We start from the raw sequence: 23,430 nt of genomic DNA on the forward strand, positions 1-23,430 counted from the left end.
AGTAGCAAGATTATGAAGACAAACAGGCCTATGACTGGGTGAATCTCGAAAGGACATGTTATAAATCAGGGTAAACAAGATTATATAACAATGTGCAAACAAACATTTAATTATGCAGCCAGGGCATGTTCAATATCTGATGTTTATTTCAATTACAATGGATCTTTTACAAAATATCTGATGCAGAAACATCAACGAAAAAAGTAGAAAAGACAGGACCCACCATATACACAATTCCATAAATACATATTTACATACATTATAGTAGTAGTAGTAGTAGTATATAGAATCCAACAGAAATTTGGTCTGGAATTCCAGGTGGAAACTATCTGTCAGCAGCCGAAAATATTTCTATGTGCACCTTTGAAGCCCTATATCATTGGGTTCTTCCAAAATGGCACCCTATTCCCATTATAGTGCACACCTTTGACCAAGGACTGGTCAAAAGTAGCATACTATGTAGGGAATACGGTGCCATTTTGGATGTACACATTTTCCTCCCAGTATCCAATACAGTGCACAATGCAGTTTCCACAGCACATTATGAAACAATGTTTTGCATTGGTTACAGATTTTTTCCTATGTTACATACAGTCGTCCTTTTCATAAACAACACACATTTTTGCATAATATAATGGAAGGCAAAACAAATACCAGGCACTGTAGGATTGAGGCACTTGTGCACCTACTGTAACTAGACTGGTTTGGCATCGTGACATTTGGCACATGAAGGTGGTAGACAGTGGTCCTGTACTGTATGTGTGTGTGAGATGTTGGGAATCTGGGTACTAGTCCGTTTTCAATTCTGTCAATTCAATAACGTTATTTAAAATGCAATGATTTGGAAATTAACCCATTCTTTTCAATTAAGTGTTTTCATTAATTAATTAAAATCAGTTCCTGAAATGACAATGGATCCATTCCCAGACCGTGGTGAGAATAAGGAGCAGAGTCTTTATGACTTGGTGGGACTGAGTTCTGGCTGTATGTCTGTCTGTGTGAGCTCTTTCTTCTTCCTCCTCTTCTTTTTGCCTCGGCAGGGCTTGCACAGGCAGCACAGGACGCAGGGTGAAGCCAGCAGGAGGAGAGGAGAGGCCACCAGCACGATGACACTGATGCCAACCAGGATGCCCACCACCTGCCAAGAGGACAGGGATCACACACACGCATGCACAAATGCACACACACACACAGGGTGTTTAGCAGGAGGCCAATAAATGTGAATGTCACATACTTCATTCATGTCAGGCCAATTACTGTTGTTTCAGGCATACAAGAAAACGTGATATAGCAAAACACAGACTTCCTGGAGTGTAAAATGAGAAGAGTCACCTCACCTGTGTTCTGTTCCACATGACGGAGGCTCGGGAGTGGCCCAGCTTGTTCCTGCATGGCCCCTTATCATAGTGCCTCAGAAATATATCACCCTAAACATATAACAACAGTTATCATAGTGCCTCAGAAATATATCACCCTAAACATATAACAGTTATCATAGTACCTCAGAAATATATCACCTTAACATATAACAACAGTTATCATAGTACCTCAGAAATATATCACCTTAACATATAACAACAGTTATCATAGTGCCTCAGAAATATATCACTTTAACATATAACAACAGTTATCATAGTACCTCAGAAATATATCACCCTAAACATATAACAACAGTTATCATAGTACCTCAGAAATATATCACCTTAACATATAACAACAGTTATCATAGTACCTCAGAAATATATCACCCTAAACATATAACAACAGTTATCATAGTACCTCAGAAATATATCACCCTAAACATATAACAGTTATCATAGTACCTCAGAAATATATCACCTTAACATATAACAACAGTTATCATAGTGCCTCAGAAATATATCAACCTAAACATATAACAACAGTTATCATAGTGCCTCAGAAATATATCACCTTAACATATAACAACAGTTGTCATAGTGCCTCAGAAATATATCACCTTAACATATAACAACAGTTATCATAGTACCTCAGAAATATATCACCCTAAACATATAACAACAGTTATCATAGTACCTCAGAAATGTTTTATCTTAACATATAACAACAGTTATCATAGTACCTCAGAAATATATCACCTTAACATAGAGGAATACAGTATCACCATTAACATACAACATGTAGGTTCAGACTTATTGAAGCATTTATAACTGTATGTGGACTTACATCCAGGTTCTGCAGACAGTACCAACAGAAGGTGTGTTTGCAGCTCTTACACAGCATCTGGGCACAGCCTTGATTCCTCTCGATGTACACACCACACATGGGGCACTGCTTGATGGGCAGATCAGAGTCACTGCATGACCGGCCCCCAGCATGAAGCATGCTGGGGACAGGTGGATGAGGGGTGGAGAGGTGGGGGCAAGGTTGAGAGGTGGTGGGGGAGGTGAGGGAGAGTGGGTTCAGATAGAGAATTAGAATAAGAATGTTAATAATGTCTATACATTATAGTGTAAATGTAATTATATGGTGTTAGCAGGGTTAAACCATGGGAGCTGAGGCACAGACTGGCCTCTATATTTAGCACTAATGTTAATTGGCGGCTTAACTTAATTTATTTGGGAGAAGAAACTATGAGGGAACCAGTTGACTGAATACCATGGTAAGAAGGGATTGAATTAACTGCATTGTATTACTAAATGGACCAATAGTGTTAATCCTCCACAACAACTTCAAACTGGCATTCTGTCTCATTTTCTCCAGTATGAGGCACTTCGCGTTGTCAAAGCAACAGAAATGGATTCACTGACTGACTCCCCTACTCCTCCCCTTTGGCAGGGATACAATGGCATTCCATTAAGCTTTACTCCACACCTTCCAATAGCAAACACACACACACACACACACACACACACACACACACACACACACACACACACACACACAGAGAGAGAAGAGTGGAAGGGGTGGAATACTGTATGCAGCATAAAGAGAGAGACACCGATGGAATTTCTGAGGAACACACTGAGCACACTGTCTGTGGCACACCAGAAATGGCCAAATGGCCAAGACAACTGCCAACTACTGCTTCAATCAGCATTCATCAGTTTTTCTGTGACAATATTTTTTCCACCAAGGCGCTCTGACTGTGACTGACTGACCTGCTCTCTGAGGCAGATGATGATGTCATAGGCTGGTGCTCAGGGCAGGCGTGCCCGTCCTGCCAGGGCCCTCTACAGCCAGAGCAGAAGACGGTGTGGCAGGCTGGACAGGGAACGGACGTAGGCTGGCCCTCTGAGCTGGGCCCGACGCTGCAGACAGCCTGGCACTCCAGCACCGGGCACCATGCTCTACTAGGGTCCAGCTGCACCCCTGAAACATAACAAACCAATGATGTACATAAACACATATGTATGTACAGTGCCTTGCGAAAGTATTCGGCCCCCTTGAACTTTGCAACCTTTTGCCACATTTCAGGCTTCAAACATAAAGATATAAAACTGTATTTTTTTGTGAAGAATCAACAACAAGTGGGACACAATCATGAAGTGGAACGACATTTATTGGATATTTCAAACTTTTTTAACAAATCAAAAACTGAAAAATTGGGCGTGCAAAATTATTCAGCCCCCTTAAGTTAATACTTTGTAGCGCCACCTTTTGCTGCGATTACAGCTGTAAGTCGCTTGGGGTATGTCTATCAGTTTTGCACATCGAGAGACTGAAATTTTTTCCCATTCCTCGTTGCAAAACAGCTCGAGCTCAGTGAGGTTGGATGGAGAGCATTTGTGAACAGCAGTTTTCAGTTCTTTCCACAGATTCTCGATTGGATTCAGGTCTGGACTATGACTTGGCCATTCTAACACCTGGATATGTTTATTTTTGAACCATTCCATTGTAGATTTTGCTTTATGTTTTGGATCATTGTCTTGTTGGAAGACAAATCTCCGTCCCAGTCTCAGGTCTTTTGCAGACTCCATCAGGTTTTCTTCCAGAATGGTCCTGTATTTGGCTCCATCCATCTTCCCATCAATTTTAACCATCTTCCCTGTCCCTGCTGAAGAAAAGCTGGCCCAAACCATGATGCTGCCACCACCATGTTTGACAGTGGGGATGGTGTGTTCAGGGTGATGAGCTGTGTTGCTTTTACGCCAAACATAACGTTTTGCATTGTTGCCAAAAAGTTCAATTTTGGTTTCATCTGACCAGAGCACCTTCTACATGTTTGGTGTGTCTCCCAGGTGGCTTGTGGCAAACTTTAAACAACACTTTTAATGGATATCTTTAAGAAATGGCTTTCTTCTTGCCACTCTTCCATAAAGGCCAGATTTGTGCAATATACGACTGATTGTTGTCCTATGGACAGAGTCTCCCACCTCAGCTGTAGATCTCTGCAGTTCATCCAGAGTGATCATGGGCCTCTTGGCTGCATCTCTGATCAGTCTTCTCCTTGTATGAGCTGAAAGTTTAGAGGGACGGCCAGGTCTTGGTAGATTTGCAGTGGTCTGATACTTCTTCCATTTCAATATTATCGCTTGCACAGTGCTCCTTGGGATGTTTAAAGCTTGGGAAATCTTTTTGTATCCAAACTTCTTCACAACAGTATCTCGGACCTGCCTGGTGTGTTCCTTGTTCTTCATGATGCTCTCTGCGCTTTTAACGAACCTCTGAGACTATCACAGTGCAGGTGCATTTATACGGAGACTTGATTACACACAGGTGGATTGTATTTATCATCATTAGTCATTTAGGTCAACATTGGATCATTCAGAGATCCTCACTGAACTTCTGGAGAGTTTGCTGCACTGAAAGTAAAGGGGCTGAATAATTTTGCACGCCCAATTTTTCAGTTTTTGATTTGTTTAAAAAAGTTTGAAATATCCAATAAATGTCGTTCCACTTCATGATTGTGTCCCACTTGTTGTTGATTCTTCATTAAAAAAAATACAGTTTTATATCTGTATGTTTGAAGCCTGAAATGTGGCAAAAGGTCGCAAAGTTCAAGGGGGCCGAATAGTTTCGCAAGGCACTGTACATATACAGGTAACTGACAAAATAAAGGAAACACTAGTAAATGGGGGATATAAAGTATATTGAAAGCAGGTTGTTCCACGCAGGTGTGGTTCCTGAGTTAATTAAGCTCTTAACATTCCATCATGCCTTGTTGCCCATTATTCTGGCTACCATGGCTCGAAAAGATCTCAGTGACTTTGAAAGCGGGGTCTCAAAGGATTATTTTCTCTGAAAAATAAGAATCTAACAGAATGATACCCAAAGCAAGGTATTAGATATAGAGGGTAGAGGATCCTAGATACGGGTGCCTTCAGAAAGTATTCACACCCCTTGACTTGTTCTACCTTTTGCATTTAAAATGTGTTAAATTGAGATTTTGTGTCACTGGCCTCCACACCCAACAAGTATATTATAAAAAATACAAAAAAAGTGTACAAATTAATAAAAAATGAAAAGCTGAAATGTCTTGCATCAATAACTATTCAACCCATTTGTTATGGCAAGCCTAAATGAGTTCAGGAATAAAAATGTGCTTAACAAGTCACATTATAAGTTGCATGGACTCACTCTGTGTGCAATAATAGTGTTAAACATGGTTTTTGAATGACTACCTCACCTCTGTATCCTACACATACAATTATCTGTAAGGTCCCTCTGTCGAGCAGTGAATTGGTAAAAAAAAATAACTCAGTTGCCAGAGAGGAAGGAAACTGCTCAGGTAATTTACCATGAAGCCAATGATGACTTTAAAATAGTTACAGTTTAATTGTTGTGATAGGAGAAAACTGAAGATGCATCAACAACATTGTAGCCTGTATAGAATACAAATATTCCAAAACATGCATCCTGTTCGCAATAAGGCACTAAATGTGGCAAAGAAAATAACTTTGTCTCCTGAATACAAAGCATTATGTTAAGGGCAAATCCAACACAACACATCACTGAATACCACTCTTCATATTTTCAATGGTGGTGGCTGCATCATGTTATGGGTGTAATCGGCAAGGACTAGGGAGTTTTTTAGGATAAAAATAAACGGAATAGAGCTAAGCACAGGCAAAATCTTAGAGAAAAACCTGGTTCAGTCTGATTTCCAACAGACACTGAGAGACAAATTAATCTTTCAGCAGGACAATAACCTAAAACATAAGGCCAAATATACAAATATACACAACATTGGATGTTCCTGAATGGCCTATTTACAGTTTTGACTCAAATCGTCTTGACAATCTATCGCAAGACTTGAAAATGGTTGTCTAGCAATGATCACAACCAACTTGACAGAGATTGATTGAAGAATAATGTGCAAATATTGTACAATCCAGGTGTGAAAAGCTCTTAGAGACTTGCCCAGAAAGACTCACAGGTGTAATCGAAAGCCAAAGGTGATTCTAACATGTACTGAGTCAGGGGGTTAAATACTAATGAAATCAGGATATATTAGTGTTTTTTATTTTATTTTTTTACAAATGTTAGAATGTTTCTTCCACTTTTGACATTACAGAGTATTTTGTGTAGATCGTTGACAAAAATTACAATTAAATCCATTTTAATCCCACCTTGTAAAAAGTCAAGGGGTGTGAATACTTTCTGAAGGAAAGTATCCTAGATGTATCCTATCCTAGATGTATCCTATCCTAGATGTATCCTATCCTAGATGTATCCTATCCTAGATGTATCCTATCCTAGATGTAACAGGGCAGGGTTTTCAGTGGGGTTTCTAACTGCTTTCGTAACAAAGGCACATTCCATGTTATCCTTTATCAGGGTAGCACCATGAGAACATGTTTTTGTGCACTTTGTTCCTAGATCCAATTTTTATGGTATTTGATGTATGACTGAACGGTGACTAATATTGGTTTCAGTGTGTTGTTGCCACAAGGCAAACCAACCAACCTCAGATTCCAATTTGTAAATGTTAAACCAGCCGGGACCTTTTCTACACTGTTTTCTTCTCTTCAAGCTCTTAGAAATGACTTTTGTCTCTAAACTAAAGCCAACAACAACAAACCATATTTCTTCACCAACAAAAACTGCGGACAGACAGAGCAATAACGACTTCATAATTTCCAGTAATTCTTAAACTGCTATTTATAAATCGCCTTATGGTATTCTGGTAGCTTGACGAACCGTCTAGCAGTTACTAAAGTTCCAAGAACCTTTCAGCTGGACTGGGACGGGGTGGGAGGGAGTCAAGATAAGGACTAGAGGGAGATCTGAAATAGCCTGGTTGCCGTGACAGCCGTCACCAGTCACCTCCCCAGCATGTTAATGCTAATGAACGGTACCGTACCTCGTTCAAACTCCAGCCGCTGGTACAGCTCGACCTGATCCGCAGAAGCAAAACAGGCTATCTGCAAAACAACACAAATGAAACAGAATTGAACACGTCTGTGATTATGTCTTAAAATCAAAGGACTACCATCCTGGTCCCAGATCAGTTTGTGCTGTATAACCAACTTCTATGGTCATTGTTACAAACAGATCTGAGACCAGGCTCTAATGTAATGCATTCCACAGAAATGAAATGTATTGCATTCTATAGAAATGCAGAAATTAATGCAGGGATAAGAATTTCAAGAGGTGTTGATTACCAAACTCGCTGACCTGACTGCAACACTACATTGGCCTGTGCTGTAGGCCATTTACACCTTACAAATTCATCTTAACCAACGGTACCCAACCCTACTATTGGTAACAGGCAAATACATATGAGTGTAATAGTGTAACCGATGTGAAATGGCTAGCCAATTAGCGGTGGTGCGCGCTAATAGCGTTTCAATCGGTGACGTCACTCGCTCTGAGGCCTGAAGTAGTGGTTCCCCTTGCTCTGCAAGGGCCGTGGCTTTTGTGGAGCGATGGGTAACGATGCTTCGAGGGTGACTGTTGATGTGTGCAAAGGGTCCCTGGTTCGAGCCCAGGTCGGGGCGAGGAGAGGGAAGGAAGCTATACTGTTACAATAGCAAAGTAGCAGAGTAATAGTCAAATGGTCTAAACATTGATGTGAACCAGTGGTTTTTTGAATGTGTCCAAAATGGCACCCTATTCCCTATATAATTCCCCATGGGCCCTGGTAAAAAGTAGTGCACTATAAAGGGAATAGGGTGTTATTTGAGTAGCAGACAATAGAACATCCAGTATAACCCTAGTACCTCTGAGTGGAGTAGGACTCCTGTCCTCAGACAAGCCATGTCTGGACATGTGACTGGGCTGCCCCCACCCTCCCGGATGGCCAGCTGAACATACTGCTGCAGACACTGAGGGGACAGACAACCAATGACGTAAACACAGATGTGAATAATATGTATGTCTATGGACAAAACCAGAGAGGAGGGCCATGTTCAGCAGCGCACAACGTTGTGAAATGTTCCCGAACAAACATGCCTCTCTGTAGCCATGTAGAGTAAGGAATCACGTCAGTTCTGATCATTACATGTTTATCTACAACATTCCACAACGTTCACCTACTAAAAGTGGCCCTGGATTGATGTTGATGTTGACAGTATCTGAGATATACAGTAACTAGCACTTGAACTAGACTCGTCTCTAACAAACGATTTGATGCTAAAGACAAAGCAGCCAAACAATGCAGTCCTGCGAGTCTGTTCATGCAAAAACCTGTTTTGTTTGTCAGAAGAGTCACACCAAGCCTCACCCAGCTACTGTAGCAACAGCAGAATACAGAAGGCATGGGGTTTATTGTCAATACCAGTGTTGTGTTGACAGTATCTCTCTATGGCTGTGTTCCAAATGGCATCGTATTCCCTATATAGTGCACGACTTTCCAGGCCCCATAGGGATGCACCCTATGTTTGACCTTGGCCTAGCAACTCAGACTGCTGCTCCGAGCGACACCAGCAGCCAGGCAGAGATTAGCACCTGCCAACCAACCCCACGCCAGGATCTCACTCTCTGTGTCAAGGCACATCACCTCCACCTCCGTGCGGATGGATACAGGCTGACTGAACACCAATCAATAGAAAGTCAGCTACAGTACTGCCTGCCAGAGATAAAAGTGAAAGAGAAACTAAATGCTTTCAGGAAAGCAGTGATTAAATATATATTTTTGATTCGGCAGATAGATATGTCCTGTTGTTTGAAAGCTGAGTCTTGTTGAATGAAAACAGAGGGAGAATAGAAAATACAGGCATTTCCCTGCTCAGTATCAGATATGAGAAGAGAAGTTATGACAGGTTTGTGTTGTCTACCTACCGGGGTGCAGAAGACACAGTCACAGGTGTGCAGCGTGCTGGTTGCTGCTGAGGGGTGCTCACTAAGGCACAGCTTGCAGTAGACCACCACATCAGGCTGGGTGGAGGAGGCCACTACAGCCCCGGCCTGGCCCAGAGGCTGCGCTGAACTGCTGTTGGCTATGGGGCCCTGACCCTGGCTCTGGCCCTGGTCTGGGCTGTTGTTGTTGGCCATGGGGGGAGCAGAGCGGTCAGTCAGCACTGCCTGGAAGCTTCTCTTAGCCCTTCTGCTGGAGGAAGTGTGGAGGGCTGTGCTCCATGATCTGGTGGAGAACAGAAGACAAGCAGTCAGCCGATAACCTCGCCAGTCCCCACATCATGTAGTTGTGTTTAAAACAGCTGATAGCCTCGCCAGTCTCCACATCATATAGTGGTGTTTAAAACAGCTGATAGCCTCGCCAGTCTCCACATCATATAGTGGTGTTTAAAACAGCTGATAGCCTTGCCAGTCTCCACATCATATAATGGTGTTTAGAACAGCTGATAGCCTCGCCAGTCTCCACATCATATAGTGGTGTTTAAAACAGCTGATAGCCTCGCCAGTCTCCACATCATATAATGGTGTTTAGAACAGCTGATAGCCTTGCCAGTCTCCACATCATATAATGGTGTTTAGAACAGCTGATAGCCTCGCCAGTCTCCACATCATATAATGGTGTTTAGAACAGCTGATAGCCTCGCCAGTCTCCACATCATATAATGGTGTTTAAAACAGATGATAGCCTCGCCAGTCTCCACATCATATAATGGTGTTTAAAACAGATGATAGCCTCGCCAGTCCCCACATCATCTAATGGTGTTTAAAACAGCTGATAGCCTCGCCAGTCTCCACATCATATAATGGTGTTAAAACAGCTGAGAGGATTAGAGACTAATTCCAGGTTTCTTCCCAAATATTGCATTACTTTTAACCAGACCCCGGACATATGATTATCACTTCCTATTAATGAACAGAGGATCCATTACTCCCCCTCCTTCCAGCAGTATTAGTGTGTGTAGCCGTTGATAACATGGCTGTTTTACATTGGTATCTACGGTGCAACACTTCTACAGCGCAACACAAAATCATGGGTAATATCTTTGCGTCTTTGCAATAGACGAACAAGAGAAGAGGTGTTATCCCTTTTACCAATAAAATGTGTCTTTCAGGTTTCGCCAGAAGGAAAATATTAATTTCAGAATTTATTGAAGAGCAGGAAACTCGTGGTGCTGTTGCCAATTGACCCATTTCACATGTTCTGGGTTAATCCAGGCTAGAAAAGAGGACAAAGTCTAACTAAGAGGTCTAACTGTAGCTCAGGTTATCTGATGTTGGGCCCTGTGAAAGAGTACAAACCCAGAGCCAATATCTCTGCCCTCAAATCCAATGAGGAAAAATAAAGAATTAAGTAGTAAAATAGATTTAGCACTACAGAATGAGTGGCTAAAAAGCTGATGATTATGCATTTGTCTATCTACAGTTTCTCATTCTCCACACAAAGTGCAGTTGCTGTTTAAATTGGCAGGCAAATTTAAACCAGCCAAATCAATAGAGCCAACATCACTGTCCTAAATTTACTGTGCTCCTCTATCTAACATTGATTTATGTCACACGTGCAAAACACTGACACTTGCACTTCAATGTGCACATTTTATTTCTGCACGGTCATTCTTTCCCTCTGTCCCATAGGAGTGAAGCACTTCTGTATTGTGGTGGAGACTGGAGAGCAGGGTGAAGACATCTGACAATGCTGCCTACTTCTGTCAGTCTGTCTGTTCGTCAGTCAGTCTGCCTGCCTGTCAGTCCTACCATAACAGGAAGGTAGCAGTAGCAAACAGACCTGTGGTGCTAAAGACCAATGGTGCTTTATCAGTTTCCTCGATCTCTCCGCCTTGAAAGTGCCTCACCCTTTTGTTGTCTTGATGAAATATTGCAACCTGCAAAGTGATACAAATGGAGGAAAGGATCACCAATGTCACTGGAGTGTTTGGATCCAGCCATTGACACCGCAAACAGGAGTATGGGGGTCAGCTGGAGTGAACCGCTAGCTTGTAGCATACAACAACAACAAACGTTTTATATCATCATCATCATGATGTAGAAAAGCTTTTATTAACTAACCATAAGGCCTTTGCTTTGACTAACAGCAGCTTTCCCATTATAGTGAGTTCTGTTTCTAACCATACTGTAGCCATTCTCCATGGATCAAAATCTAGGTTGAATGCCTGCCAGGGATCAAAGCCTCATTGTCCAGCACACAAGCAAAAACGGAAAACCAGCTCAACTCGGTGAATAGTTGCCATACATACAGAGTGACTGGCTGTGTTCTGTTGGAAGGAGGCATGTGGGCCTGGGCCTATGCTCCCATACTTACAATCCTGTGTGTGTGTGTGTGTGTGTGTGTGTGTGTGTGTGTGTGTGTGTGTGTGTGTGAGAGAGAGAGCAAGCGAGAGAAAGTGAGAGAAAGAAAGACATTCATCTTGCTGCAGTTAATGCAGGTCTAAATGTCAAATTGTTTCTACTCCAATCCCTATGAAACTGCTGTTTAATTTAATCAAAGAATCAAACAAAACCATCATTTTTTTTATTACTGTGCTAATACCAAACACTGTATTTATGTTGTTGTACAAACAAATTAGAGGAATAATCTGAAATATACTCATTGTTCGCATGTAGCAGACAGCAGACGAATACAAGATGAGTTTGACTGACACAATTTCACCTTCCAATGTTGTAGCTATACTGACATAGGTCCACATTGAAATTCTGCAACATACGCACATTAAACCATTCCTTACACTGAAAATTACATTCAAATGCCACACAGATGTCACAATAAATACGGAAACACTAGAAAAAAAAACAGAGAGGGGGGAGAGAGAAAGAGAGACCTACCTCCACGGTCAGGTCGCCTACTGCGTGTAGCCTACGAGCTGCTTCTGTCCAGATTAACAGCCGCAGTGCTTTTACTAGGACACAGACGCATCTGTTGATACACAGTCACCTACAAAACACATCCACTCGGGCGCCACGATATTCACACAAGCACCACCCATTTACCTCTTCCTTCCAACTGCACTAGACACACCTCACTGCCTGGCCTACAGTCACCAACGCAATCAGTGTTGGCAAGCACAGTCAGTCCCGTGTTTCCAGATGGACGGGTGTGTGTAGTATTGTTCCGCAAACGATGCTCTTGCTGCCCTGCCTGCTGCTTGCTTGCTTGACCAGGAAGTGGTAGGCTATTGGTGGAATGTCCTCTAGCCTGCCCCGGCGGCTTGCATAGAATAAAAGCAAAAGCAAAAACCTACAAGCATCTTCCCTCACCTCAGGAGTTCGTCCTTTTTGACTACATAATGAATCTTATTGTTATAAACCCACAGAAGCTTCTCTTGTGATATCTCCTGGTCGGGTAGAATATCACAGTAAATGTTTTTACTTTCGATAATCGGGGTTTTGCTCGTCAATAGCTCTCCGGCGGAAGGTGCTAGGATGATGAGAGTGACAAATATAGAATTGGATGACGGTAGAGAGCAAGGTACACACTATGTTTTTACCGATAGTCAAACTCTTCCCTCCACAGAGCCGAGAAAGATGCAATATACGGTTTCCTGGTGCTCGGATGGTTTGAGGACCATCGTAAAAGTGCAATATACTGTTTCCTGGTGCTCGGATGGTTTGAGGACCATCGTAAAAGTGCAATACCGGTGATTGCATGTGAGCACAAATATATATGTTTTTACATTCCAATTTAGGAGGGTTAACCCTATATGAAGATTACACACACTGCATAGGGACTCCAGTCACTAAGGGACCAAGCATTTTATTAGTTACCTCTAACTACTAAGGGCTTTTGACCCATTTACAAGGATACTTTTTAAAATCCTCCTATCTAGATGAAATGGAGATGTAAAACCACATCATGTGAAGTAACTGCTCACTCATCCATGCTACATTAATTAGTTCTGATTTTATAGGTATATTTCTTGTGATAGGTCTGACCTTCAATACCTTCCTATCCATACGAGCTACAGATCTACAGACTATGGTGATGAGTTCCTTCACCTCTCTTATCAAAGCTCTATCAAAGATCTTTTTCTGTAAACACCAGGTACAGCTAATTGCACTTTTAAGATGGTCCCTCAGCAGCGATTGCATAATATCCCTATTGAAACCAACATAAAGTAACTGTTTCTCCAAAGGAAATGAAAGGGGTGGAAATCTGTACATTGATCCTTATCCTCATCTGATTCTAGATATATCACCTGAATCATCCTAGGACCTTCTATCTATGAGGTATTGACCTCTGAATATCAAACCAATATACAAACGGAAACCAAATGTACTGTGGTGATAAACCTTCAGTGCTGCTCAAATGGCTTTTGCAATTATTGGTTTAAGCATAGGATACTCCAGCTATGCTATAAGATTCGAATAATTCAAATGCATTTATAACGTTAACAATACTTTATATCATGGCCAGTTTGCTGCAATTCTTGTTATGTGTTATTCTGTTTTTCTTGACAACACAAGCGCAGTTGGTGAATTTATTATGAGGGTTGAAGCGAATGGAAACTCCCTAAACAGTCTGCGCATGCCCCCACCATTAGGGACTTTTATTTATTTTAAATTTTGCTACCGCAGCCTATAAAAATGACCGACAACCGATTGCAGCCCATTTCTCATTCTCAGTCGAAATGATATACACAAAGTTATGCACTGTTGTAATGTAGCCTATATCGTTCTGTCAAATTAACAATTATGTTACTATGTAACGAACAACGCGAGATTTTACCTGGTAAGAAATCACTTTCTTCAAATTTTTCGTGGATTGACAATTAACTATTTTAGTTCTGTGTTAACCGAGATTACAATGGGTCTGATCTAAATAAAAAGTGATAGGCCTATGATATGTATGGAAGCAATTGATGAAAAACAAGAAAACTCTGTATTTAGGCCTACACTATAAACTATACAGTTAGGTGTTAATTAATGTTAAGATCTAAAATGTAATGGAATGTAGGGCAGGCAGGCACGAGATGACGTTATGTTTACAGTCAGAAAGTGGTTTAGATGGGGAATAACCCGTGAGAATAACAGGGTCGGTGTGAAAGTGATATTTTTGCATTAGCCTACACTACACTTCTTTCATCTTTCCATCATATTTTATTTTGCATGAATTAAGCAAATGCCGTATTATTATCATGTTATAACAACACTGAAATATTTCTGTTATTTTTTAATGCTCTCTCATCCAAGAAAGGAGCTTGCAACTTCATTTACACGCTCTTAGCAAATCTATGTCATGCGGTGCAGTGGAAAGGCTGTGCGTGTACTTGTTGAGCTCCAGGACCATCACAGAGTATGAGAGCCAGGTGATCTGGTCCCAGAGAACAGACATGGAGAAGGCTGCCAAACTGCTCCAGGTTGTGCTGAAGAAAGGTCGCAACGCCTGTCTGCTCTTTTTCGACTCACTAGAAAAGTGTTGCCAGTGCCCACCACAGTTCGAAAGAGTCACCTGCCTCCCAGGTAAGTCTCTTCAAAAGTGTACATTTTTTTCATTTGATTAATTGCAAGTAAATTACTTTGGCCTACATGTCTATAGTTTTCATGTCGTTTTCATCAACATTTAAATATGGTTATGATTAGTCTAGGCTTACGGTGATTTTGTGATTCTAAAGTAAATAAAGGTTCAATCAAATGAAAAATTAAAATAATGTTATGTGACATTTAGAGAGGTAGGCTAACTTGGCCTATATTGCAGCACGTTTTCTTTGTAGTATGTTATATGTTATGTATATGGTAAGCCACATTCTACCCCACTTTACCTTTTGGAAGCACTGGAAACCTAGCACCATTTGGTGTCCGATGCAGGTGAGGCCCAAGAATGTTCCATTCCTCCATTTCTTTTTAAGATAAAGTGTAGGCTTAAATCTAAATGGTTTCTCCACATGTCCAAAACTAAAGCTCATAGAGGTTTTTACAGTATGTCATCATCATGACGCAACGGGAATCACCGGGATACTATTGTCAACAACAATTTCCCATTTTTCAACCTCTTCCCTTTTTTCTCACACCCCAAACAACAGAGAGGAGGACCAACACTGCCCCAACCTACGTCATCAACATCAGCCATTCCAATTTGAGTAACTGCATCATTGGAGATGGCAACTTTCAAGGAGTGACAACGTGTATACAACAACCTCAGAGCATGGGTTCAGAGGATGCTAGGCATGGTAAGTTACAGTCAAATTCTCATCATTTCTTATATTTAAAATAGTGTGATATAAGATTCAAGCACATTCACAGATACAAGCGCATATGTACATATTTTTATTATAATAATTCACTTCTCTTTTTGACCTGCACCATTGGCGCTCGGACCTTATTAAGCATTTAAATTTACCCTTCACTTTACCTTTCTTTACTGAGTTCAAAGAAGCCATTAGATTCATAACTTTCATGTACTGTACTGCATTCCATTGATGACTCTATTGCAGAGACAATGGGAGGCAACGTCACCAGTGATCACCAGAGAGCAGTACAGGCCTGTCCAGATCCAGAGCTCCAGAGGAGTGTCCAGGTCTACGGGTCCCAACTGCAGTATGTCATCATCGGGGACAACAACAACCTGCAGGCTGAAGACACACCGGAAGAGGAAGACGGGGAAGAAGAAGAACTCATTAATGAAAGTAACTGATTGGATTTGTGTAGTGCTTTTCCAGATGCTCAATGTGGTTTACATTGTATTGGGGAAACTCCCCTCATACACCACCAACTAGTTTGCATTTAAGTCATTTAGCAGACTCTTTTATCCAGAGTGACTTACAGGAGCAATTAGTGTTACGAGCCTTTCAGTTACTGGCCCAACGCTCTTAACTGCCCGGCTACCTGCCTCTGGAGCCAAATGTTACATGTTCAAATCAGGTGATAGAAAGTTGTTTTTGAGATGTTTGTTTTAAGCCGATCCCAAACCTTAACACTTACCTTAACCATTTAGAGTTAATGCCTCACCTTAAGATCTCAGAGTTAAAGCCTAAATTAACTTTAACCTTAAAAATGTGGAGTTAATGCCTAACCTTTAATGTCTACACTAGTTGTTGTGTGGCACTGCATCAGTATCCTACAGAGTCATACATATATGGCTCTTCTATCCTCGATGCCATCTCCTGCTGTTGTGCCCTTGAGCAAGCGACTGCACCACGGGCGACCGTGGCTCTCAATCCCCATAAGTGATATGGGGACAAAATGTATGGCAATTGGTTAAATTGTAATGTTCCTTGCTGTGTTGATGAACTTGATTTCTGGGGAATGTATATGTATTGTAAATAGCTGTGTATTGTTTGGATAGTATAACTTAACCCTACATAATCAAAGAATGAACCATATTTTTGGTCCGTGGACTTATGGAGTAAGTATTGAATCATACAGTACATACATTACGTTCTGTGAACCCAATGTATAATGACTGCACTGACCACTGCTATAGATAAAGTGCATTTCATTTATTTTAAGTATTTAATGCTGTAACAAATAAAAAGGTGCTGTTTTACTTTGAATGTATTAGTAATTTCTTAATTTGAATGCATGTGTTAGGGCATACTGAATTATCTTTACTGAAAATGATACTGTACATATTCACTGTTCTACTAAGTTATCAACATTTGTTGAAATAGGTTATTTCTTTAGAAAAAAAAAGTTTATTATAAGGTACAGAAATTGTTATTGTTTTATCTGTCAATGAACAATATTTTTTTGCTTCTCAATATAATTTTTGGCTTGAAAAGCTGGCATGTTACCTAATGAAATATCCATACAACATTATAAAGGTATTGCATTACATTTTTATTATTCTTTGTCATAATTTCTTGAGCTCTCTGGGAGGGAGTTACATCTGGAAGGTTTAAACAGATTAAAGATACAAGCTACACAGTAGTACATGCATGTTGCTGTCACATATGGGCCTTTCTTTTATGTACCACACAGTAGATCACCTCTACTTACTGTAGTCCATATTCTGTCCTGCAATGACTTGTTTTGTGATAAACAATCTCTAAGCTAGTTAATAGTAGCCTGGATCCCACCTGAATAGTTCTGTTTCACTTTACCAAACAGAGCAATTTAGTTTGGATCTAGGCTAAGTTAATAGCCCCAAGTCTAAATGATTTTAGTTGTGATGTAAGTTGTCAAGGAAACACAGACCTGCTCTATGGACGGACATTACTATAAATAATATTTACATACAGTATGCTGACTCGCTGTGGATTCAATCTGTCACAACAATAATATGTTAATGATGAGAGAAGAAGGCAGAAATATAAGGAACAAGACTTGATTTGTAATAGACATTTTAATATACATACATCCTGATTCCTGGCTCCCGAAATGTGCTTCTGCTTCTGGTTTAGAGACAAACTGTATGGTTAAGACACACCACAGTCACACACAACTGATATACAAATTCACGAAGGCATCATTTTGAGGCTTTGAGTCGAACATGAGAGTAGCGTGTAATACCATTCTTTGCTGCCTATACAATAAAACAGAGGGTGGTTTTAAGCATGTTAAATCATACCATAACTATTGTAAAGCAAAGAAAGACCATTTGAGATCATTTCATGTATTGTTGTACTGTTATTGAACATTGGTGTTTATCTGCACAATATGAAATATTCCATTCAAAACCAAAGAAAAAGCCATGTCAAACTTACATCAATGAGTCAAATCAACATAACAGTAGGTATAGATTTCCTTCACAAAATATGAATATATTTCTGGGGGCGCATGCTTGTTACTGTAACAGACTAGATTCTTTTTGGGGGCACAGGCTATATAAAATATTAACAAAAAGTGATTCCTACTGTTTGTGTCTGATTTTGTCATGATTATCTAGCACACTTACTGTACCTGCTCAATGATATCACGCGTGTTCAACTACCAGTGACAAATACTGTGTTAATATTGTTCCTTCATCATGTCAGTGTTCATATCATAGAAATAGAATGAATAGAACAGGGTTGGAAGCTCTAACCCTGGACATTTGACGGGTAAACTCATCTGTACACTGTACACAATGGCTCCATGGTATTGCAATGCAATCATTTCCATGGTTATTTGGAATGCTCTATCAACTGATGCTGGATTGCCATGGTAATGAAGACTGTTCATTCAAATGATGCTAACTGATGTGGCTCATGCAATGCAACATATTTAGTAATGTCAGTTGAGTTGAATCAACAAAACATCACAGCACAGAATGAAGGGTACACATCCTGCTTTTACTTCCTGGCATGGGTCTAAATTGAAGATGACAAAGGTTAAGACAACGGGATTCTAATATCCCATAATAATATGCAACAATGGTAGTTGGCAACATACTAATAACCATTCTATTTCTATTTCTATTAGTATATTCAGTAGTCTGACGTCTTTTGCAGAAGCATGCTCTAATCGGGGGCTGCGATGGCTATCTATAGCAAGGTCAATGAATATTTACACCAGAGAAAAATACTTATTTGGGTTTTATATTATGGTTTAGACAGAAGGGAATCCTTTTGGCACTAAAGCTGACACCTGACAGTCCTGTAGACCCTACGCCTAAGGAGAGACAGGTGAGAGGTTTGGGATACCTTCATGGGTATGATCCAACTTTGAGCAAACTGACACGCTGTTTGTTTACCTGTTATTCTTTATGGTAAAAATGATGCTTCATCAAGACCGCTCAGAACCCAGAGAACATCAATGAGCATAACTCATTATTGTACCGTCAGCTAAAAATAACCTGAACATGTTAAGAAGAGTAAAAAGGGGAGACAACTTTTCATCACAAACCACCGGACTCTAAGCCAAACCATATGTACACATGTATACCATACCATAGAAAATGCTAACTTGTAAAAACATCTACAGTTCCATATATTTTTAAGTCATCGTCCAATCGTTTGTTGCTTTTAACTCATATTGTCTCCACTTTAAGGTGTTCACAGCTCTCGGTATGGAACTTGTGTTGTTAGCATCACACCTACTCTCTTACGGTAGAATAGTACAGCCTGAGGAACTCAAACATGGACCGTTATTTTGCCTTGTGCTCATTGATTTTTCTGTGGGCGAGTAGCTCCTACCACAGTATAGGGGGTGACTGAGGCCATACCGCTTTGAATCTTTACACTACCTCATACTTTACATTTGATCATTCAGTGTCCTTAACCACCTCTCTATGGCAGAACATTACGGGAACATTTACATTACTGAACAAAATATTGTATAAAAATGGACTAGTATCCTTTTGTCTGAAAGTACTGGTACTGTATGTGACGATCAGAGGACATGGCAACCAGCACTGACTACACAGTCCACATTCCTCCAAGGAAAAGTAAAGGTCCACAGCCCGCTCTGACAGCATCGACAGACAGACTAAACTAGACACGTCTACTGGTATAGGTCGGATCGCAGCACAGTCATCCAGATCAAAACCCAGTCAGTCAGAGTTCTGTATTGTGCCATAAGTTCTGGGAGCAGCTAGAAGACCGTGGAGAAGGTAGACAAGGACGAGGGGAGAGTCTAGACCTCATTGATTGTTCTTTCCGAGGGTCGGTAATCAGCTCCTTTGGGGGACGACATGTAGAAGGACTGGGTCTTGCGTTTTAAGCGCGCCCGCTTGGTGGCCAGGGAGAGGCTGTGCTTGCTGGAGGAGATGATGTCGTGGATGAAATTCTTGCAGTCCACGCACACTTCCATGGTGCTCCAGTCCTCCGTCAGCTCCGCTGGGAGCTCCACCTCATCACGGGACTGGGACTTCTCCAGACTACTGTGTTTAGACAACCTGAGAGAGGGAGAGAGGAGAGGTTAACACTAAGTTGTGTAACAGAGGAGGTACTGCCCCTGTCCCTCACTGGGCTCAGTCGGCTCCAGTTGCGTTTAAAATAGAACATAACTTCAATTGAGAATAAGTCTTGAAAATCTAAGACAGGGGCAAATTTAAAAAAGAGTTATGATCTTGAGAAGAGGTAGAGGGGTGTCTACTTGGACATGGTCTTCTGAAGGCTGAGGTGGTGGTGGCTGGTAGAGGGTTTCTCAGGCTTGGGGGCTGCTGCTGCTCTGCTTGGTCCTGCTGCTGCTGCTGCTCTGCTTGGTCCTGCTGCTGCTGCTCTGCTTGGTCCTACTGCTGCTGCTGCTCTGCTTGGTCCTGCTGCTGCTGCTGCTCTGCTTGGTCCTGCTGCTGCTGCTGCTCTGCTTGGTCCTGCTGCTGCTGCTCTGCTTGGTCCTGCTGCTGCTGCTGAGGCTGCTGCTTTAACTGTTGCTTTTCCTTTTCCTGCTGAAATTGCTGCTGCTGTTGGGGTGGCTGATGGACCAGCTATACTGGCAGCTTTCCCCAGGGCTGCTAGCCGGTCCCTGGGTAGAGTGGTGGTAGAGCCCAGGGAATATATGGGCAGGTTGGCATAGGGCTTGGAGGGCAGCCTCATCTGACAGAGAGACAGACATAGAGCAGAGTATGAACACACTCATAAAGACACTGGAGGTACAGTATAGGACTGTCAATATTATGGGCTGACTTTCTATCAGTGTGGGAGAATAGATATGACATACTTTTTGACAGCACTGTGAACACACAGGCCTTTTGCAGAACTGGCAGGTGTAGGACCAGGTGAACAAGGAAAACCTTTTGGATCGGCAACAGAAGCAAAGCTGTAACAAATAATTAATTCAGATAAGGTTTAAGTTTAAAGGTTTAAGACAAAAGCAATCAAATCATTCAAAAAACAGTGTGTGATCAAATCCAGTGAGCACAAAGATTTTGAAAGGAACGTGTAAGATGATTTTTCCCAACAATAGGTACTGTGATGTTTAATCCGAGAGACTTGTACTTCAGCTGGGTGTAAATGACCAGCGGTAAACGGACCTTTCCCTTCTTCATAGCGTTGTACACGTCCTTATACTGTTGGAACTTCTCCAGGTCTGCTTTGACCAGCACCTGTCTGATGTGCATCACCTCTTCCACCGTCAGGGACAAGCACTCTACTGGGAAACAGAACTCCTCCTGAAAACACACACACACACACACACACACACACACACACAGAGTACCAGCCGGGTTACTATGACAACCACACTAACTGCCCTTGTTACCATTCAGTCCACACACACCAGCACCTCTCGGTGCACTCTGTCCGAGTTCAGACTAGTTTGGACAAAAAAAGTATCTTGGCAAGATGAGGGGACAAACAAAGCACAAAGGGCAAGGTACGGGTAAACAACTTGAGTGATGACAAATAATGTCAATATTCCTGAAAATTCTAGAAATCAAATCAAATGAATCAAATCCAAAACCAGCAGTAAAAAATTACATATCATTATATACAGGGGGTGCCAGTACAGAGTCAATGTGCGGGGGCACCGGTTAGTAAGGTAGTATGTACATGTAGGTAGAGTTAATTCAAGTGACTATGAATAGATGACAACAGAGAGTGGCAGTGGTGTGTAGGGGGGCAATGCGAATAGTCTGGGTAGACATTTGACTAGATGTTCAGGAGTCTTATGGCTTGGGGGTAGAAGCTGTTTAGAAGCCTCTTGGACCCGAACTTTGTGCTCCGGTACCGCTTGCCGTGTGGTAGCAGAGGGAACAATCTATGACTAGGGTGGCTGGAGTCTTGGATGGGAGGAAGCTTGGCCCCAGTGATGTACTGGGCCGTTCACACTACCCTCTGGCATGGGTCCTCAGATCCTCAAATGGTTCTACAGCTGCAACATCGAGAGCATCCTGACTGGTTGCATCACTGCCTGGTATGGCTGAGCAGTTGCCATACCAGGCAGTGATGCAACCAGTCAGGATGCTCTCGATGGTGCAGCTGTAGAACCTTTTGAGGATCTGAGGATCCATGCCAAATCTTTTCAGTCTCCTGAGGGGGAATAGGTTTTGTTGTGCCCGCTTCACGACTGTCATGGTGTGCTTGGACCATGTTAGTTTGTTGGCGATGTGGACACCAAGGAACTTGAAGCTCTCAACCTGCTCCACTGCAGCCCTGTTGATGAGAATGGGGCCGTGCTTGGTCCTCTTTTTCCTGTAGTCCACATTGAGGGAGAGGTTGTTGTCCTGGCAACACACGGCCAGGTCTCTGATCTCCTCCCTATAGGCTGTCTCGTCGTTGTTGGTGATCAGGCCTACCACTGTTGTGTCATCAGCAAATTTAATGATGGTGTTGGAGTCGTGCCTGGCCGTGCTGTCATGAGTGAACAGGGAGTACAGGAGGGGGCTGAGCACGCACCCCTGAGGGACCCCTGTGTTGAGGATCAGCGTGGTGAATGTGTTGTTACCTACCCTTACCACCTGGGTGCGGCCAGTCGGGAAGTCCAGGATCCAGTTGCAGAGGGAGGTGTTTAGTCCCTGGGTCCTTAGAATATTGATGAGCTTTGAGGGCACTATGGTGTTGAACGCTGAGCTGTAGTCAATGAATAGCATTCTCACGTAGGTGTTCCTTTTGTCCAGGTGGGACAGGGCAGTGTGGAGTGCAATAGAGACTGCATCATCTGTGGATCTGTTGGGGTGGTATGCAAATTGGAGTGGGTCTAGGGTTTCTGGGATGATGGTGTTGATGTGAGCCATGACCAGCCTTTCAAAGCACTTCATGGCTACAGAAGTGAGTGCTACGGGTCGGTAGTCATTTAGGCAGATTACCTTAGTGGTTTTGGGCACAGGCACTATGGTGGTCTGCTTAAAACGTGTTGGTATTACAGACTCTGACAGGGAGAGTCAGTGAAGACACTTGCTAGTTGGTCGGTGCATGCTCGCAGTACACGTCCTGGTAATCCGTCTGGCCTTGTGCATGTTGAACAGTCTAAAAGTCTTACTCACATCGGCTGCAGAGAGCGTGATCACACCGACTTCCGGTACAGCTGGTGCTCTCATGCATATTTCAGTATTATTTGCCTCAAAGCAAGCATAGAAGAAGTTTAGCTCGTCTGGTAGACTTGTGTCGCCGGGCAGCTCTCGGTTGTGCTTCCCTTTGTAGTCTGTAATGGTTTGCAGGCCCTGCCACATCCGACGAGCATCAGAGCCTGTGTAGTACAACTCGATCTTAGTCCTGTATTGACACTTTGCCTGTTTGATGGTTCGTCGGAGAGCATAGCGGGATTTCTTACAAAACTTTCTGGGTTAAAGTCCCGCTCCATGAAAGCGGCAGCTCTAGCCTTTAGCTCAGTGCGGATGCTGCC

At 42.1% G+C, this 23,430-nt stretch overlaps 3 protein-coding genes across 12 annotated transcripts in view; 1 reads left to right on the forward strand and 2 right to left on the reverse strand.

The window, feature by feature from the left end:
- Positions 1-124: 124 nt before the first annotated feature.
- LOC118367631 (E3 ubiquitin-protein ligase RNF144B-like) lies at positions 125-12,860 on the reverse strand. 4 transcript variants are annotated; one of them, XM_052494534.1, is made up of 10 exons: positions 12,283-12,859; positions 12,118-12,191; positions 11,063-11,159; positions 9,205-9,505; positions 8,145-8,249; positions 7,286-7,346; positions 3,141-3,351; positions 2,206-2,365; positions 1,338-1,427; positions 125-1,138 (listed from the first exon to the last, which is right to left on the reverse strand). In XM_052494534.1, the coding sequence occupies exons 4-10, from the start codon at positions 9,415-9,417 to the stop codon at positions 956-958; spliced, it is 1,023 nt and encodes a 340-aa protein (XP_052350494.1). In that variant the 5' UTR covers positions 9,418-9,505; positions 11,063-11,159; positions 12,118-12,191; positions 12,283-12,859; the 3' UTR covers positions 125-955. The 4 variants fall into 4 exon arrangements, with proteins under 4 accessions (XP_052350494.1, XP_052350497.1, XP_052350493.1 ...); XM_052494537.1 differs by lacking the exon at positions 11,063-11,159 and having other exon boundaries at positions 12,283-12,860; XM_052494533.1 differs by having other exon boundaries at positions 12,118-12,859.
- Positions 12,861-13,662: 802 nt separating this feature from the next.
- Positions 13,663-16,781, forward strand: LOC118367744 (uncharacterized). 2 transcript variants are annotated; one of them, XM_035751377.2, is made up of 4 exons: positions 13,663-14,020; positions 14,486-14,751; positions 15,312-15,458; positions 15,723-16,781. In XM_035751377.2, the coding sequence occupies exons 2-4, from the start codon at positions 14,523-14,525 to the stop codon at positions 15,920-15,922; spliced, it is 576 nt and encodes a 191-aa protein (XP_035607270.1). In that variant the 5' UTR covers positions 13,663-14,020; positions 14,486-14,522; the 3' UTR covers positions 15,923-16,781. The 2 variants fall into 2 exon arrangements, with proteins under 2 accessions (XP_035607270.1, XP_035607269.1); XM_035751376.2 differs by having other exon boundaries at positions 13,664-14,020; positions 14,482-14,751.
- Positions 16,782-17,043: 262 nt separating this feature from the next.
- Positions 17,044-23,430, reverse strand: part of LOC118367632 (protein spire homolog 1-like) — a 62,398-nt gene continuing 56,011 nt past the window's right edge. For 5 of the 6 annotated variants that reach the window (XM_052494531.1, XM_052494529.1, XM_052494530.1 and 2 more), the window contains 4 exons: positions 21,122-21,259; positions 20,809-20,907; positions 20,245-20,684; positions 17,044-20,044 (listed from right to left, as the gene is read on the reverse strand). In XM_052494531.1, the coding sequence (XP_052350491.1) occupies positions 19,783-20,044; positions 20,245-20,684; positions 20,809-20,907; positions 21,122-21,259 (939 nt within the window). In that variant the 3' untranslated portion in view covers positions 17,044-19,782. The remainder of the gene's footprint in view (positions 20,045-20,244; positions 20,685-20,808; positions 20,908-21,121; positions 21,260-23,430) is intronic. The other variant, XR_008090524.1, reaches the window with a different exon arrangement.

Source organism: Oncorhynchus keta, chromosome 34, assembly GCF_023373465.1.
Source record: "Oncorhynchus keta strain PuntledgeMale-10-30-2019 chromosome 34, Oket_V2, whole genome shotgun sequence".
NCBI classification, from domain to species: Eukaryota; Metazoa; Chordata; class Actinopteri; order Salmoniformes; family Salmonidae; genus Oncorhynchus; species Oncorhynchus keta.